The sequence below is a fragment of the Fistularia commersonii genome, chromosome 14 (genome assembly GCF_037954325.1).
Source record: "Fistularia commersonii isolate RoL2024-O1a breed Wild chromosome 14, RoL_Fcom_v1.0, whole genome shotgun sequence".
Lineage (NCBI taxonomy): Eukaryota > Metazoa > Chordata > Actinopteri > Syngnathiformes > Fistulariidae > Fistularia > Fistularia commersonii.
Window position 1 is genome coordinate 9,573,805 of NC_141297.1, and position 18,458 is coordinate 9,592,262.

The 18,458-nt window shown below is 39.3% G+C and overlaps 1 protein-coding gene across 1 annotated transcript in view; it reads right to left on the reverse strand.

Annotated features, from left to right (window-relative positions):
- nphp4 (nephronophthisis 4) overlaps positions 1 to 18,458 on the reverse strand; it is a 160,784-nt gene that overhangs the window by 67,987 nt on the left and 74,339 nt on the right. The window contains exon 9 of the mRNA XM_086159231.1: positions 421 to 639. Coding sequence (XP_086015357.1) covers positions 421 to 639 — 219 coding nt within the window. The remainder of the gene's footprint in view (positions 1 to 420; positions 640 to 18,458) is intronic.

Genomic DNA, 18,458 nt, shown 5'->3' on the forward strand with positions numbered 1-18,458 from the left:
ACAACATTTCAGATACATCGGTAGAGCATGATAAATGAATATTTTTATGTTGATCAAATTTACATTCTGTTGGAGAATGAAATTAATGTCACTAGAAACAAAGCTGAGGTGTAAAATAAAATCATAGTTTTACAATTTGTTGTTTTCAAGACTGGTGTGATCAAAAATTTGACTTGAGGGCCTTATAATAAAAATGGCTTATCAACTATCTAAGTGCAAATTACAATGGATATACAGAGATTTCAAAGTCCAATTGGATAAGAAAAGGTTTTCTCTTCAGGGAGGACAGCATGAGTGCAAAATGGCAGTTGAAGAAGCTCTGGAACTAAATCCTGAAAACAGAACTTGTTCAACACCTTTTAATACATACTGGAGTGTGTGTTTCTTCAACAGAAAGATTTGTCTTTGTTTATGTGTTACCTGAGATGTGCCCGGAGCGGAGAGCTGTGTGGGGTTCTGAGTTTTGGCAGACGGATCAGCGCTGTAAACCATGACTCCATGTGGGTTTGGCTTTGCACCCCCTTGCAGTACAAGTTGTATCTCTTTTCCCTTCCAGTCAGCTGGCTCCTGGAAGGGGCACCAAATTCCCCAACGAAGGCATTGCAGGAAGGCTGCGCGAGATGTTGTAGTGGCAGAGAGCTGTGAGAAGGAAAAAACAGAGGAATAGAGAGCTAAAAGAATGAATTAAATGTATTTATTTTTGTTTTTTTACTGGATGGTTCTCACTGGGTTTATGTCATTTTATGAATGTTAATGCTCTTCTCTTTGCCTTCAGGGAGCAAACGCGTTTAAAAAGAATCCACAAAGGAGTTAGAACTGAACCTTACTTCAGCAGGAAATAATACAAAGGTGCATAAAAAATGTCATCAGTAGACATTGTTAACAGTTTTAGATGGAGGCAAGTTATTCCCTGTGGCTCCCTGATGGGAGCAGCAAAAAGGAAAAGAAAAATATATCATGAGCAAGATCATGATATGGAATAACATGTGGATATATGATCCAAGCATGGCTGAGTTGTGATATTATTTGAGATATTATCATTTTTTGGTAAGCGAGAAAAACAAGAATAAATTCTACATGTTTTCAGTTGCACTCTGTGACAAAATTGTTAGGTAACTGAATCTCCTCATGAACAAGGAGATTAATGTTTTCAGTCGTCAAATGCAAAGTAGGACCCATTATTGATTTTACATGTTTAAATGAGTCATGTAGACAAATTAAAAACAGAGCTGTCTCCATACTTATGAAGCTGCTACAGTGCAGACAGTTAATGTATACGGACAGGTAAGTGTATAAGAACATTGTATGCAAGCCCGGGGCTACACCTCAGTGTATTTGCCCCTTGTTGTGACTGAAACCCATATTAACTCAAAGATATGTATGCATTTGCAAACTGGTAGAGCAACAGTAGGAGCTGAGACTGGATAGCTGTCATATGGTGGTTGTACTGATATGCTACTATGGGTTTTAAATGCCCTTTTTTCTCTCCTTTTCCTCTCCATTTTAGCTGTTTCATATCGGAATATAGTATTTCCACACCAAAAAAATTAATTAAGGTGATAGATAAGACAGATAAGGTGGTTCAGTGACTGTTATATGGGAATACAAAAGTAGAACACACATACTGTTAAGGTGAAGCTACATTGTCTAAGAGGATGATTTACAATCTGTCCCATTAAACCACATCCAGGAGAAGTAAAAAAGCCTTTTGCTTTAAATTCTCCCCAGGAGACACTGGGGTATTGTTGAATCGATTAATAAGCTGGTCAGCCTCAGACCAGTGTAATCAATCATCGGTAGGACAATACAGAATACAGAAGGAGCTTGTAGTCCACATTGTTTCAAAACAATGTGGAGCAAATAATGGTGCACTCAGTGAAAACTATTCCCCCAAGCACATCTTTCACATGTAAAATCATAATCCTATACTAAAGGCCATCATTCATATAAGAATTTTCTTCAGGCATGCACTGCTGCATGGTATTATCAAAGATATTGCCAGGAAATATTGTCTTTATGTGCTTTTTAAGTACAATTTCAGCAAGACATTTTCTTTATATTGTGAAACAAAACCACTTTGATCCTAAAACCATTCTAATCTTCTCATGAGGGAGAACAGGTAGTCAGTTGAATGGAGTATTCCTTTAATCGTCCCACAGTGGGGAAATTTCAACCACTAAGCAGAAAGTGGACAGTGCAAGAAAAAGTTATAAATAATAGAAAACTACAAACAATTAAACAGTGTAAACAATATATATAAACATAATAGAACTTTTTTAACAAGTTGCAACAAAACAATATATAGAAAATATGTCTTTAAGGTCTGAGCCCGACTCAAGTTTGTATACTGTTAGATCTGGTGTTAATATGCAGTGATACTGATATCTTAAAGAAAAGTAGTTTTCCACAAAAAAATCACCACATAATCTCCTATAAACTTGTTGGAATTGTAACTGCCCTTGGAACAACAAGTTGTCTCACCTCAGCTTAACCACTACAAAAGCTGTGAGTAGAATTTCCCATGGCTACCTTGCATCAGAAATTCAAAGCACATGAAAAAAGGTTTTCCAGTTAATGCCACATGGGATATAATGGAATTTATATAGTCATAGTCCCATGTCAAAGACATGCAATAAAAACGCAACCATCTCCTTGCTTGAGCAGGGTGAAGGCTATGGAAGCAGTTCTATAATAAAACCAAGTCCTTGACACTGCATTAAAAAGAAACAAATCACAGGGGTCCTTCTTATCAGATACGTTCTGAATGGTCGGTGCAACACTGCCTTGGTAGACTTTTGAAATTTCCCCAACACAGACTGTTATTTTCCTCGTATACGGTTGAAAAGATGTTTCATTTGGCCGAATAATGACAACATACTATATCCTCCTTTGTTTTTGACATATGACATTCCGTATTCACACAGACAAGATTAAGACAATTCATATTTCATTGTATTCTTATTCTTCCTCCTTTCTACTATTATCTATTACTGTTATGTTTTTTACTTGAAACTCTGGCACAACAATTTCCTTCGGGATAAATAAAGTTGTTCTCATCTCATCTCATCTCATCTCATAAAACAGGTGTTGTTTTTTTGTTTTGTTTTTTTTTTTTAATCCATCATCTTCACTTAAGGTGTTTGGGGGGAAAAACAATATCAAAATGTTTTTATTTTTCTTGTGAGTAGCTGTTTCAAAATTTCAGATCTTTATGTAAAGTTGCTGCCCAGTTCAGCTATTATTATAAATCAAAAGTTAAGTGTTCATTAAGGTGAATGATGCTGACATTTAGTCTACTACTACTTGTGAAGGGAAGTGAAGATGATGAGAATCAATAATATCTGCAATATTCTTTTTGTTTGCCATTTTTCTTCTTTCCTGTTCCAAACAGAAATGATTAATTTACTTCTTACCAATGTGTGGAAGTTTCAGGGCGTATCTTTCCATAGGGTCTTTTTTCTTTTCTAGATTGCAATATTTTTGTCAGCAAACGTGCTGGACTTGTTGATCTAGTGCTAGGTAAAATTGGCATTTACCATAGAAAGTCATATAAAGAGCTATAATCAGTAAATAGTTGTTTCTAAAAATGGGGAAGCTAAGTACTAAAATGTATTGCCTTTTGACATATTTTTAAGAAAATTCTGTAAATAATCAAATCATCTCAGAGGCTTCAAATGTGCATCAAAAATATGTTCCAACAAAGAAGGAGTTTGTTTTAGAGCATAACTTCAACCCCAAGCAGCACTGAAATTAACTAATTAAATTAAACTTTTCCTTAAAAAAAACGACAGCCAAGTGTTCCATTTTCAAGCTTTGTCATCCTCTATCTCATGAGGTTGAATTAATAAGATGCTATATGTGAGACATTAAATTAAGCAAGTATGTTTACAAAGTGATGATTTCATAGAAATTATCATATGAAAAAAGATCACTTTACAGTTCAGGATAAAGCCAGGAAAATTGTGGGACAATCTCTCTCATATGAAATTCTCATCCAAGTCACCAACATGTTCGCACATAACACGAGGGAAAAAGACTGAACCCTCTTCTTGTATTATTCAGTGAATATATTTCAGTGCAGGAGTGATTTGGTGGCAGAAATGCTGGCTGAGCTCTAAGAGAATGAGAAAGACAAAGCGCCAATCAGAGGACTTTTCTACAGGGATGCCTACAGCTTTGGAAAAAGCTTTTATCAATCCAACACTTATCACACACTTTCAGTCTTCCAATCAAACGGATCTTAGAATGCCTATATATTCAACATTGCAGGGAATAAATGCCTGTTAAAATGTAAAGGAGAAAGGAAAGACCAAAGAAAAGACTGAAATATATATACTGTAAATGCAACTGAATCTGAACATGTTTCATATATCTTTAGAAAATTGTACAACTTATTAATAGTCAAAACAGTATGCTCTTTCAAATGGCTTCAGCATTGGATTTTATTCTACAATACAATATGGCACTAAAATATGAGAAACATGAAATAAGTATTGCATTTGACACAAAAGCGAGGCGTGGCATAAAGCCACATCACAATTTCAATCGGCGGTTCAGTTTTTAAGAGCTTCAGAATGATGTGATCTACATTTGAACTGCCTGAAGCACATAGAGCTTGGAGTGGTAAACAACGGGATTACAGGGATCGCAAAGAGACTCCTTAGTTGTGGTTTCAGTAAACAAACATGGATAATAATTTCATTCAAAACCAAGGAGAAAATTCATATTATGCATGTAATCCTTGTGCATAAACAGTACACACCATTTTGAAGCATACCTAGGCTTAACACCAACAATGCACACTACCTTGATTATGACAGCAGAGATCAATGCTGCATTTGCATGCAGTTGTTGATTGTGTAAATGGTACTGTGGAAACAGTACTGCAGGTTTTTGGTAGCTGGTTGCAGAGTTGAAAGCCTCCAGAAAAGTCTGGCATGGAGAGAACATGCAAACTCTTGAACAGAATGGCCGCTCGTGGGAATCGAACCAGAAAACATGAAACCAGTCAAGCCTTACTTAGAGACCCAGTCACCAAGTACTAGCTTCAACGCTGCACTTGGGAATAATAATGGAGACCTTTGCCAAAAGCAAAAACAGGAGAGCAACAACATTTTTCATAAAGTTGTCCTGAAAACAATAACAATAGATGTCGTTACACACATTGTTTCACCGGGCGGTTGCTTTTTTTCTTTGCTTTTTCTTTGGAGGAAAGAGTCTAACAATTCTGCTGAGCAATCGATAAGGCTGCCCTATCATTAGACAAACAAAAGTATTCCATCAACATTTTACATTCCAAAAATAAGATAAGATAAGATAAGATAAGATAAGATAAGATAAGATAAGATAAGATAAGATAAGATAAGATAAGATAAGATAAGATAAGATAAGATAAACTTTGTTGATCTCCATAGGGGAAACTCCTTTGTCCTTAGGTTCAGTAAAGTGGACGGTACCTTCTGAAAAATAAAGGAAACCACATCTATTCTTTGAAATAATTGTGATTTCATAGTATCCATTGCTCTTCTCTTCTTAGTATATAAAATCTTCTGATCAAGATAGTTAAACAGTTTGCAAGAATGCAACTTTGGAGGAAGGAAACAGCAAAATACTCAGGGATTTCCAAGGAATGGCAGGAATTAATCTAAAATTAAGGGGTTGTGAGCATTGATAGGAAACAGAGTCTGACATTTATTACAATCACTGCAGTCTGTAAGGCTGTTTAAAGTCATTATATCAGCCAAGACCCTGTGACAGGCACCAGCCCACAGCTCCTGAAGCACTAGAGAAAGTAAGGGGACATGCAATGAGATCATTAACTTAAGAGTACTAAACTTCTCACATTTTCATTCATATGTGCGAGCAGTCTAACTGAAGCGTGCAGACTTTTGGGCTTTGTTCAGTACAAGCAAAGCCACATAGGGCTGTGAAATTTTATTTCAGAGCTTGCCCTCGATGACTCCTCAACATCATGGATATGCTCATGAAAGGCATGGTCACTGTTGTGGCCAGTTTCCTTTGAAACTGTGCCTTTTTTAAATAAGTAATTCTATGCTTTGACAGAAAGAAACCAAATAATCCAGAAAGAAAATTATCCCTGGTTTTCCCACCAGCACGTTGACTTTCTGCTCTCAGGTGAAATGCAATGAATTTTTTTTCTGACTAGTGTTGACTGTCTGAAATGTAATTATCTTTCTAATACTTTTATAGCCAGCATAACAAACAATACACAACTGGCAGGGGTCTTTCTGGATATCTTCAATCTGTCCTTGCAACTGTCCACGGTCCCTCTCTGCCTCAAGTCCTCAAGAATTGTGCCTTTGCCGAAATAATTGTGCCTCTGCCTCAATGATTACCGTCTTGTCGCCCTAACACTAGTAATCATGAAGTGCTTTGAGAGGATCCTCCTCAGACACATCAAGGACGCTATCCCTGCTGGGCTGGACAGCCAACAGTTTGCCTCCAGGGATAAACACTCCATGGAAGATGCTGTCTTGCTAGCACTTCACACAGCCCTGTCCCACCTGCAACGCCCCAACACCTACCTCAGAATGCTGTTCGTGGACTTCAGCTTGGTCTTCAATACCGCCCTCCCAGACAAGTGGGCAGTGAAGCTCCGCAACCTCGGTCTGACTGCCTCCCTGTCTCAGGTCTCAGGTGGTGAGGTTGGGGAACTCCACATCTTCCTCTTGGATTCTGAACCAACTCTCTAGCTTTTCCTGTCATTCCCAATACATGTTATTCCCAATAACACTGGCATACCACAGGGCTGTGTACTCAGCCTGGTCCTCTACACCCTCTTCTCACATGACTGTCTTGCCATCCACACCACAAACGCAACAGTGTAGTATGGCGGCTCAGTATGGCGGCTCAGTATGGCGGCTCAGTATGGCGGCGTGATACAAAAGGAACATATCGGTTTGGTGAGAACAGCATAGGGCATTGTGGGCTGTCTCCTTCTACATCTGGACTCAATCTACGATGCCTGGACGCAGAAGATGGCTAAGAACATTGCAATGGATCTAACCCACCCAACAGCCTGTTTGCGCCGCTTCCATCAAGAAAGCAGTACAGGACAATCGATAACCACACATCACGACTGAAAGACAGCTTCTTCCCAAAAGCTGTAAAAGTAATCTCTCCCCCAAACCCTCTCCCCTTGCAAGCAACCACACCCCATCCCCCGGCAGAGCACTCACATCCACACCTGGACCCACACGCACTCTGTCACACACAACCACTCCATCAACAACCACTCACTCCATGGGGGTATTGTCCCCCTCGGAGACAATACCTGGAACTCATTCATATTCATATCACCCTTCATACCATCTGCAACATGTAAATAACTATGCACTGTGTAAATAACTTGTCTGTCTACAGTTAAAATATAACACAGTCAGCACAGCATGATGGGACTGAACCTGGACCATCTCAATTGGTGGCAGTGGGGAGGGTAAAAGAACAAACTGGGAGCTACCCTTCCCACTCCCTGCACGGCGAGCTGTGGCTAAAGGGCAGCTTTTCCAGCCAACGGTTCATCCCACCCCAGTACAGAACTGAATGCTTCAGACGCTCCTTTGTGCCCACGGCCATCAGACTGGAAACAGCAGTCTGGACACCACATAACTCTAATCAGCCTGAGGTGCATCTGTGCTGCTTCCACAACCTCACCACCTTACCCCACTCACTACCTCAACCATTCACATGTCATGCCCTAACTCTACTGTCTTTCTTATCCTTGTTGGTCCCAGCCTGCAAGCATCCTGCCTATTTTTCTTTATCTTATTTCTTGTCATTACTATTGGCACTCTGTTTATATTGTTGGTTAGTTCTGGTTGTGTATTTTTCACCCTTACTGTTCCATTATGTTGTCCATTACTATCCCTGATGTTGTTGCTGTTGTTGGTCTTCCTGTTGTCTATTTATTTGTGGATGTCTTGCTATCTATTCTAATGTCTTTATAAATGTCTATTTATAAATATATTTATATTTACTTTATTTTTTCTAATTTTTGACATTATAACTGTTCGGCTGCTGTGTCAGGAATTTCCCCTAACACTAATTGAAGTGTAATTTAAGGAAATTATAAGTCTTTATTTACCTCTATTTCAATGGTTATATCAAATCTGTACAACAATACTCAAAGCAGCAGTGTTAACATATCCCAGGGTGGTGTAAAAGATAATGTATGAATCCTCAGTAACTTCACGGTACATCTTGAAAACTATGAGCAGGGGCTGCTATCCCCTGAAGGTCTGCTAACATGATATCTTATACTGTGACTAGATTAAATCTTCTCTTTGACATGCAAGATTTTTCAAAATAACAGTAGTCTTCGGGTATTAATCTGGTCTCTGCATACCAACTCTACATGTAAATACACACACACACCAAAGACACAAATACATTACCACTGTAAAGTTTAACATGCAATTTTGTCATTTAATGCAAATATATAACATCACCGAGTATAATCATGATGGCATATTGTGCTTCTGTGTGGGATTTTTTTATCTGCCTGAGGCAAGGCCTGTAGGAAGGAGATAAAGGTGAAAGGAGAGTCCTCCAGAAGAAATGTATTCCTAAAACTTTAAAAACAGGTGCTAAAAATGTAAGTTATTTCTACATACTGCAATGATGAACTGTCTCCTGCAAAATACTGTGAATTTGTCCGAGACAAAATCAATAGTTTTTGTCAAACTACATTGACAGATTAAGTCAAAATAACATACCTAACTAATGCAATTGTTAAATTGGCCTTATAACTAAAGGGGAACACATGCAGACGAGTTCAAATGAGATCGTCACGTTTGTTTATTGCAGTCTTCACTGAATTTAGAGTGAAAGACTGGAAAGCATTTTGCCTGATACTGTACTGTGAAACATTTTAAAAAGTACCTCTAGCATAAAATTAATAGAAAAGAAAACAAAGACGAATTTGCAGTAGGTGACCTAAATGCATGAAGCAGGACAAACATATTTGATCCAAAGTGTGCTACCTATTCTGTCAGAAAGAAGAAAGGGAGTCTTATGAAGGAAGTTCAACATTGTGTATGCATTACTGCAGATGGAACTGGATTACTAGTGTTTACTCATGGAACGTAGTCTCGGGGGGGCACAAGCCAGTCTCTCTTTGGGCCAGTCTCAAGCCTGAATAAATGGACAGGGTTGCGTCAAGAAGGGCATCTAGTGTCAAACTTATACCAAACAAAAATATGCATCTCGAATCTACAAATCTCATATATGATTGGTCAATACCCGGGTTAACGTTGACCACTGTTGGTGCCGATAACCTAGAGGGTACCAGTGGAAATGGGCTACTGTGGATCGAAGGAGAGGAGGTAGGCGTGTTTGGAAGCGGAGAGAGGAGGAAAGGCACTGCATCTGGGACTGAGAAGGGACTCTCAATATTGGGAATGACAGGAAAAGCTAGAGAGTTGGTTGACATGATGCAGAATAGGAAGGTAGATACTGTGTGCCCTGGAGACTAAAGTGGAAAAGCAGTATGGCTAGACACTTAGGAGCAGATTTGAAGTTGTACTACCATGGTAGGAATGGAGTAGGAGTTATCTTGAAAGAGGAGTAGTAGGGAATTTTCTCAAGGTTAAAAGATTGACAGATAGACTTAAGCGTCTGAAACTAGAAATTAAAGGCTTGATGCTCAACTTTGTTAGTGGCTCTGAGTTAGAAAAGAGGAGTTTCTGGAGTGAGTTAGCTGTTAGTTCTGGATGAACCAGATGAATCCAGGTAATCCCACTAAACTGCCCTTTTGTTCCAATGAACAACACCTCCAATAGCATACAACCCCACCCGAAACCTACTTTCTGCACACAACAAGCCACCATAACTTAGACCCACCCAAAAACCTGGCAGCTATATAATCACAAACTCCCCATAGTTCATTAGAACTGAAAGAAGCCTCTCGGATGAGGGGTGAAAAGTCTTCAACCGAAGAAAATTCAAGTCCGGTTGCCAAGACAAGAAGAGAGAGAGAAAGAGACAGAGAGAGAGAGAGAGAGAGAGAGAGAGAGAGAGAGAGAGAGAGAGAGAGAGAGAGATCTGGTTTCATGAAAGTTAGCCATCCACATGGCAACCATTATATGTGCAAACACCATCACCGCTACCTCCCTGGCTTCCAGGGTGATGCATCCATCTGGAGAAGGATCTTACTGCTGGCAAAATCTGACAGGATAAGGCTCACTCCGGGCCTATCGCAAGGAGAGATTGATGCACTTCTCAGTGGGAGGGGAGCTGACGTTCATTTTAATTAGTCAGGAAAAATATAGCCTCGGTGGCATGTAGACTTATTTGCTTTATCCTCAAATTCCTCTCTTGATCTTAGAACTGTAAAATTGGCAGCATTGAGGTTTGAGCTCAAGACTATGGGCCTCAATTCAAGGAAATATGTATCTCATAAATCCCACTGACTTTACTACATGTCAGTTGTTTGATTAACATTTAATTAACATTAATGTGACATTTAAAATCAGAAAAAAAAATCCAAATATAACAGGTTTCTTTCAGCATGAGGTCAAAACCAGGAGGAGTATTTTAATGAGCATGTTATTGAGAAAATTCAATAGCAGATTTTCATTCACCAAACTGCTCCAGGGTCTACAATAACTGGGCAAATCTACACATAACACAAACATGCTAATCCTGCACACACTGGCACTTAGGTGAAGTCACAAGGAAAACAGACAGCAACATACACAACATGTACCTGTCGTGAACCAATTAAAATCCAAAGATGTCTCTAGCCTGGAGAACTTGTGTACTGTCACATTTGATAAACCCAGCTGCTGGTAATCTAACTACTCCACAGAACTTCTATCTCTATATTTGAGATCATGCAAGAAAATCTACCCTAAATGGTCCAATTTTCACAGGTTCAAAATAGTAGTTCAAAAATGGCGGAAGACTTAAGCTCCTCTCTTTACAAAACGCAAGTTTAATACACCTCTTGGGGTTTCACATAATGAGAAGTTTCAATATTAAGATGCATAAAACCATTTGTAATATGTTGTTACTTTGTTTGTTGTTAGTTGTTTGTTCTAGTTCCACATTGTAAAATCCACTGCAACAAACAACATCACAAAACAAAATTGTCATTAAGTGACTAAAAGTAGATGCTCAGTGGTTGAAACCAATTAAGTATTAGATTGCCTTCAATACTATGTGATAGTTAGCTGCTACCATTTGCAGTTAAATGGTTTTCATTCTTGAAAATGGGTAACTTATGGTAAGCAATAATGGTACTACATGCAAAATTCAATCAATGTAATCCTTTGAAAACACAAATATCTTCTCAAGTAAACTTCCTCCCTGAGACTTACTGCATTAACATATAAAGGGTCTCTGCCATCCATGTCATGGTCTATTGAAGTCAACTTTGTATAGTTAACAAATTCATTAATTGTTTTGTTGCCCTGACTATAGACACCAATTTTTTTTTGTCAGATTTTCATCAACCAGCCAAGATGCTAGTGTGATTTGTTTCTGACAAGCTCCATCAATGACTTTGCTGGTTGCAACTTTACTGAGATGCACTGAAAATCATAAAAGAGAAAAAAAAACTGCTATCAAAGCCACCTCTGCATAAAACCGGATGAGAACTCAGGTAAGGGAAAAACTGTGAGCATGTTGAAAGGTCATGCAATAATGGTTTTATTTCCTTGGATGCTCAGTAATAAACTGTGCCAGTCACTAAGCCCAGCCAGGGTCAAAGATCACACAAAATGAAAAAAACAATGATCCAGGTTAGTTATTAATGGATGTTCACTGACCGACTAATCCATTTTCCATTTCAATACACGACATGTATAAATACTGTCAACATATTATCTTAACTGCTCAAGTTTTTTGTTTTCCTTTTTTATTTTTCTCATCTTACAGCTTGGGAGAGTTGCCAATTACTGTTAGGAAGCTGTGATTTGTGCCTGGCAGACTCTCAAAAATGTAACAGTGGTTTGTCGGAGAATGAAACACTATATCTCCTCTCTACAAATACCCTCCCCTAGGCTTTTCATCTACTGTATCTGCTGTGCTTCCATCCTTCTCAGATTGACCTACAAGCAGTACCTCATGCCCTGTGACAGTGTTTTGGATGACTAAAGCAGTTCCACCTCCTGACAAACTGTTTTCTGGCAAGACATGTAGGCCAGCAGTGATGAGCTAGTGGCTGTCAGTCAAACATTGAAGACAGTAAACCTAATCTTTTTGCACTAAGTCATACGTGTGTGTGTATGTGTATATCTATGCTTTCATGGAAAAGCAGTGCCTGTGTTGAGTTTGCATTTACTCCCCATGTCTGAGGGGGTCTTCTCTTAGATCTCAAGTTTCCTCCAACAGCCAAAAATGCAGTTGACTAATTGAAGACTATATTGCCAAGACATGTGAACCTTCGATTGACTGGTGGTAACTGTTAAATGATGAACCCCATCCTAGGACATTGACCACAGGAATTGGCTCCAGCCCCATTGCGACCCTGAGTGCAGTTTAAACAGTATGGACAATGAATGAATTAATGCTTTCGTGTGTTACGTGGCGTGTGTGTGTGTGTGTGTGTGTGTGTGTGTGTGTGTGTGTGTGTGTGTGTGTGTGTGTGTGTGTGTGTCAGAATACAGGTCAATGTAAATTAATTACAGAGCAGCCTGACAGGGATGTTTGTGTTAAAGTTACAACAGCACTAAATTGGCAGTGACAGTCCACAATTAGGAGGCAGATCATCTCCTCACATCAGATGGGAGTGACCCGAGCATTCTTACAGAGCTGAAGAGGCCTCTCTGATGAAAGGTGGAATATCTTCAAAAAACATGGATGCGGCATGAGCTCACCTGTATCCCCCATAGTGGCAAACCTATACATGGAGGAGGTTGATCAGAAGGCCCTCGCTTCGTTTTGGGGGAACACCGCCAACCCACTTTTTCAGGTATGTAGATGACACACAGGTCAAGATCCAGATGAATGAGTTAGCCGCGTTCACAACAAACCTCAACACGATTGACGCCCACATCAAATTCACAAGGGAGGATAGCACTGCTGACTAACTCCCCTTCTTGGACTGTTGCCTTCACATCCAACAAGACAGAAGCCTGGACATCAAGATTTACAGGAAACCAACACACACCGACCAGTATCTACTTTTTGACTCACACCTCCACTTTGAGCACAAACTGGAGTTAATCAGAATTCTACACCACCGGGCCAAGAATATCCAATAAACTGCTGAAGGAAGCAAGACCGAGGTACAACACATTAGGAAAGCCTTGAGATCCTGTGGCTACCCTAATTGGGCCTTCGCCAAGTCAGGGACATAGAACAGGAGGAAGACAACGAAAAACAAACGAACATTAACAAACAATATCTTTGCTGGTGTTTCAGAAAAATTCGAAAGGGTGTTCAACAAACACCATATACCGGTACATTTCAAACCCCACAACACCCTGAGGAAAAAACTAGTGCAACCCAAGGACAAAACACCCAGGCACAAAATAGTGAATGTGGTGTATGCTGTCCCTTGCACTGAGGATTGTAATGACGTCTACACTGGAGAGACCAAACAACCGCTGCACAAACGGATGGCCCAACACAGGAGAGCCACCACTTCAGGAAAGGACTCTGCAGTCCACCTACACCTGAAGGACAAGAGCCATTGGTTTGAAGACACCAATGTCTGTATTCTGTCCAGGGAAGACAGATGGTTCAAGAGAGGAGACAAAAAAGCCATCTTTATCAAACAAAAAAAAACATCTCTGAACAGAGGAGGAGGCCTCAGACACAACCTTTCACAAACATACATCACCGTACTGGGATCCATACCAAGACGGATTTGCACACATGGACCAGGCTTATCTGCACCCTCCAAACAACCAGCAAAGACCCACCACAAGAACCAGCCCCTGGCAACATTCACATGAGCCTCAGTTCATGTGATCCAACAGGTTTCACTCTTTTGTTTAGCTGTACCTATTCATATTCCGATCCAGGTAATCAGACTAAATTGCTGTTTTGTTCCAACGAACGACACCTCCAATAGCATAACGACCCCCCCTTACACCTAGTTTCTGCAGATCGACTCTTCCACTTACACAGCAAGCTACCATAACCTAGACCCGCCCAGAAATGTGCCATTTAAATTCGGAAACTCCCCATAGTCCATTAGAACTAATAAGGCCTCTCGGATAAGGAATGAAAAGTCTCCAAGTGAAGAAATTCAAGTCCAGTTGCCAAGCTAAGAAGATTTCTACAAGACTTCATTGATACAGTTTTCCAACTGGAGTTCCAGTTGTTCCTGTCCTCTTATTCCTGTCTGCAGCAGGGCTGTATCAGATCATCCTCCGACATAGTTCCAGCATCAATCCCAAAAGACTTCCCCTGAAGTCCATCTAGAGGATGTCCACATTGGCAAAATTCAAATTTCAAGAATTGCTTCAACATTTGCAACATTGGCAGCCTCCTCCTTGTAGGTTTTGCCACACTTATGTTAATGTACTAAGGGCAATGGCTGTTGTTCCTCATGCAGAATCTATGGCCTGGAAAAGCAAGCTGTTTGTGATTTAGGGCTATATGATGACATAATGTCTTGAAGCATTAGCTTTGCAGCTTTGGCTGTCTCCCCAGCCCTACAGAGATCCATGGTGGCCATTAGCTTGTTCCTGTCCTACCTTAAAGACACTCTTGCAAGTTCACTTGCCTCCACTCCATAGCTTCTGATGCAAAGGTAACCAACATGAGATCCCCAACTTCTTTCCAGTTTACTCCTCACCCACTTTAGCACCCTCCTTGCTCATTCCAAGCCCCTTGAAATTCCCTACTACTTTACCTTGATCTGTCCTTGTCTACATTTAAGACATTCTTGTGAAAGTCTTCCCCAATCTTCCAACAGTACACACATTATTCTGCCTTGATATATATTTAAGTTGAATGTGCCCTTTGAGTCTTCTGGCTTAAGTCGGCTTTTTCCACACAAAGTGCATGCTTATCATAATGCAACATTCAAACAGGTTTGTAACATAAATGGGATATTAAATTCTTTGTGGGGTTGAACATGAAACAAACAGAGATGCTTTGGTTTAGTGCAATCATGACACAGCAATAAGAGGGATGCTTGGCCTCCAGTAATAAGCCCTTGATGAAGACAAAAACAGAATCATAAGAGATATTAGATACAGTATATAAACCCTCACCAAGAAAATTACTCGAAAGATTAAGATCGTTTTATTTGGTTTCTATCTCTTCATGTGCATCTTCAGCACACTACATACAAGCTGTCAACCACAATGAACATCATTGACACGTCAACTATTAGAGTAATTGCTTGTCAAAAAGTTATGTTCTCGTTCATAGAATTTTACTTCAAGCTCTACATGTCAACCAATAAAAAAGGACCTTGATGAAATGAGCAAACATTATTTACAAAATTAATATTTCAGAAGATCAAATTACTATTTAATGGGTGAATCTGAATCTAACCACTTTCAAAACTGAAAAGTGTTGCCATTAGTTTGTCAAACGATCATAGGCAATGTACATGAGAAGCAGAGCTGCTGATAGTGTTTGGGAAATTTCTGTGCAGAAGAATGCAAAGTTACCTGATCATCTGAATAATCAGGTAACTTATTTATTCATACACTCCCCTCATTCCATTACTTAACTGATCACAATCACATTGATGAGTCCTGAAATAAAGGTTTCACTCTGCATCAATTAATTACTGATATTGATTGATTTTCACTGTAGCAATTGCAATGTTTTATGGCAATTGTACAATGGTTGTCGCAATTCCAATGCTTTGACATTACTTTTTTTCAAATTCAATGACTTTCATGTTGTAAACTGTTGTCTGTTACTTTTTCAGCTTTATTAATTTCTAAAATATATGCTTGGAATAGGACATCAAACTGTTTTAGCTTTTGAATTTATCTAGAAGCCAATTTTTTTTTCTTACCTACATAAGTGCAAGGTAGTGATTACTTTATCTACTTAAGTCTGGGATATTTTCCATCAAAAAGAAGCAATATCATGTGCTGCTTGCTTTTTTATATAATGTATCCCCTTCTTTTTCAATACGGATATTTCAAGATAGTGGGTTGCAAAATTATTTATTTTAATTTCTTCCACTGGCAGAAATCATTAAAAATAATCCAAGAAGTTTACATGATGTATTTGACTGCATGTAAACTTCAGTATTTGAAGTTTGCCATCTGCAGATACCCTCAGAGAACAGTATATCCCCTCAACTCCTCAGCCTCCTTCATTTAAATTGTTATCTCCATCCATCTGACTGCTGCTAAGGAGCATGAAAGAAGTCTGCTCAAAGGCTCTGAGAGAGAGACAGTTAGTGACACACAGAGACAAAACATAGAGAACATGCCAACATAACTAAAATCAAAAATACCTCACAGGACAAAAGAAGACAGCAGGGTTTTCTTTCAGGACCAAGGCAATAAAGGCAGTGGATTTTTATAAAATACGGTCACTCACCACTCACAGACGGTGAAAAGCGGACCTTTTCATAACACTGCAAGGATGCGAGATGTTGGCAGTCTCAGTCTTGAGAGCGATTGCCTCTGGATTGCAGCGGCATTTAGAGAGAAGGGATTTGAACCAAATTGTTACTCTTTTCACCCACCTTAGCCCTCTCACAACATCAAACGACTTAATTCTATTTAATCAGACGTAAAACAACAGAATAGCAGAGTCCAGGCTTTTGCCCTCCACCCATGAGGCACAGGCTTATGAGACATCAAGTTGTGCTCAACAGCACCATCTAGCGGTGAAATACACAAGCAATAAGAGCACTTATAGGACTAGTCAAAAACATGCTTGGATAGTTTCTTCTGACTTTATATGGTGCCATTGTGGTGCCTGAAATCACAGTTGAAAAAGACAGTGATTCTAAATGTTGATGTTTCTTTTAAGAAAATAGACCATTCTCTTGATTGTATCATACTCAGCACAATATCTATAAATGTAATGACAATAAATACTGAATAAGCCTGAAGAAAATTTAAGCCACAGGTTTTAACAAGGCACACTGGTAACATGTATTTACTCTTGAAGAAACTCATCAAAAAAGAGTATAAACACATTACACCATGTCAGTGGTTGTTTTATCCAGGTTGCTCCCTATGTCTGCATTTGTTTTCCAGAAAACACAAACAACAATGACACGAACCATACCCATTGACAATTACATTGTTGCTCGTCATTAATTCTGGTGAAATTACCAAAGAAGACAGAGGAAGGGGGCCAAGCCTTTTGTGTGTTTCCTTCAAAATTACAAGATTATTACAGTGGCAGCTAAAAACGGTGTGGGGAGGGGGGGGCGTGTAGCTTTTAAGCATCTCGTTTGACTTTTGTAGGCTTACACATCAGTATGGTTCCACGGGAGTCTGTAAAGCCTGGAGAGGTTTGAGCCATAATCAAACATGAATTTCATATATCAAACAGTGTCAAACAATGTGAAGTGCTGTTGACAATGTACAGCTGCCTGCCCAGACGGCACACCTCAGCTTGTGGTAGTTAAAAGACCCCCAAACATCATTTTTGACAGCTGTGACACAGTGGGGTGACATGTACACTGTCCCATCACACTGTTCCTGAAAGCCCGAAATGCAGACAACCTTGAGACTACAGTTTTTAAAGTAAGCTGACAACAAGGGAGGTTTGGCGAGATGTACTGGGTAGCTAACTGACTGAGATTGAGGATGACAATGCTGCTGTCTGCTCCAGGAGGCTGCTCTTATCAAACCCTTATCAGTCAACACCCAAAACAAATCAGGCTCCGGATTAACACTCACAAACAACATATGCACACAGCACACAAACACACATACACACACAGCTCCCACATACAGATAGAAATTACTCTCCACCTGCTAAATATCTCTCACCTCATCAAACATTCATGCCAGCAGAGCCGAAGGTGCTGAAGTAGAATGTGGTAGGATAGGATCTTTTTTTCCACCCACACAACGTTTTTTTACCCTGCTATTCCTGGGTGATGTAGAAAGACATTCGTTTTTATTGTTCTAACAGATGTATGAGAAGTTATCATGACGAGAATTTTCTATTCATTTTAATCGTTTTATTTTTCACTAAAATCAGAGATTTTTATAACGCAAAGATTGTTGTGTATTGTATTTTTTATGTCTTCTTAGATTATATGGTTTCTATTTTATCAGGTATTGATGTGTTAATGATTCACAATAATCCAACAAATAAATACTGACATTAGATCAGGACAGACAGGAACATGCACAAATTCAGTCAGTGTCAGTATGTCAGTATTAATTCTCTATATTTTCTAAAATTCAATCAGGCAATACATTTGGATGTTTTCTAGTCAAAATCTTCTTATCGTGGAAACTGGACTTTATTTTTTTCACTTGAATATCTTTCACCCCTCATCCAAGAGGCTTCTTCAGTTGATGAGGGAAGATGAAACATCT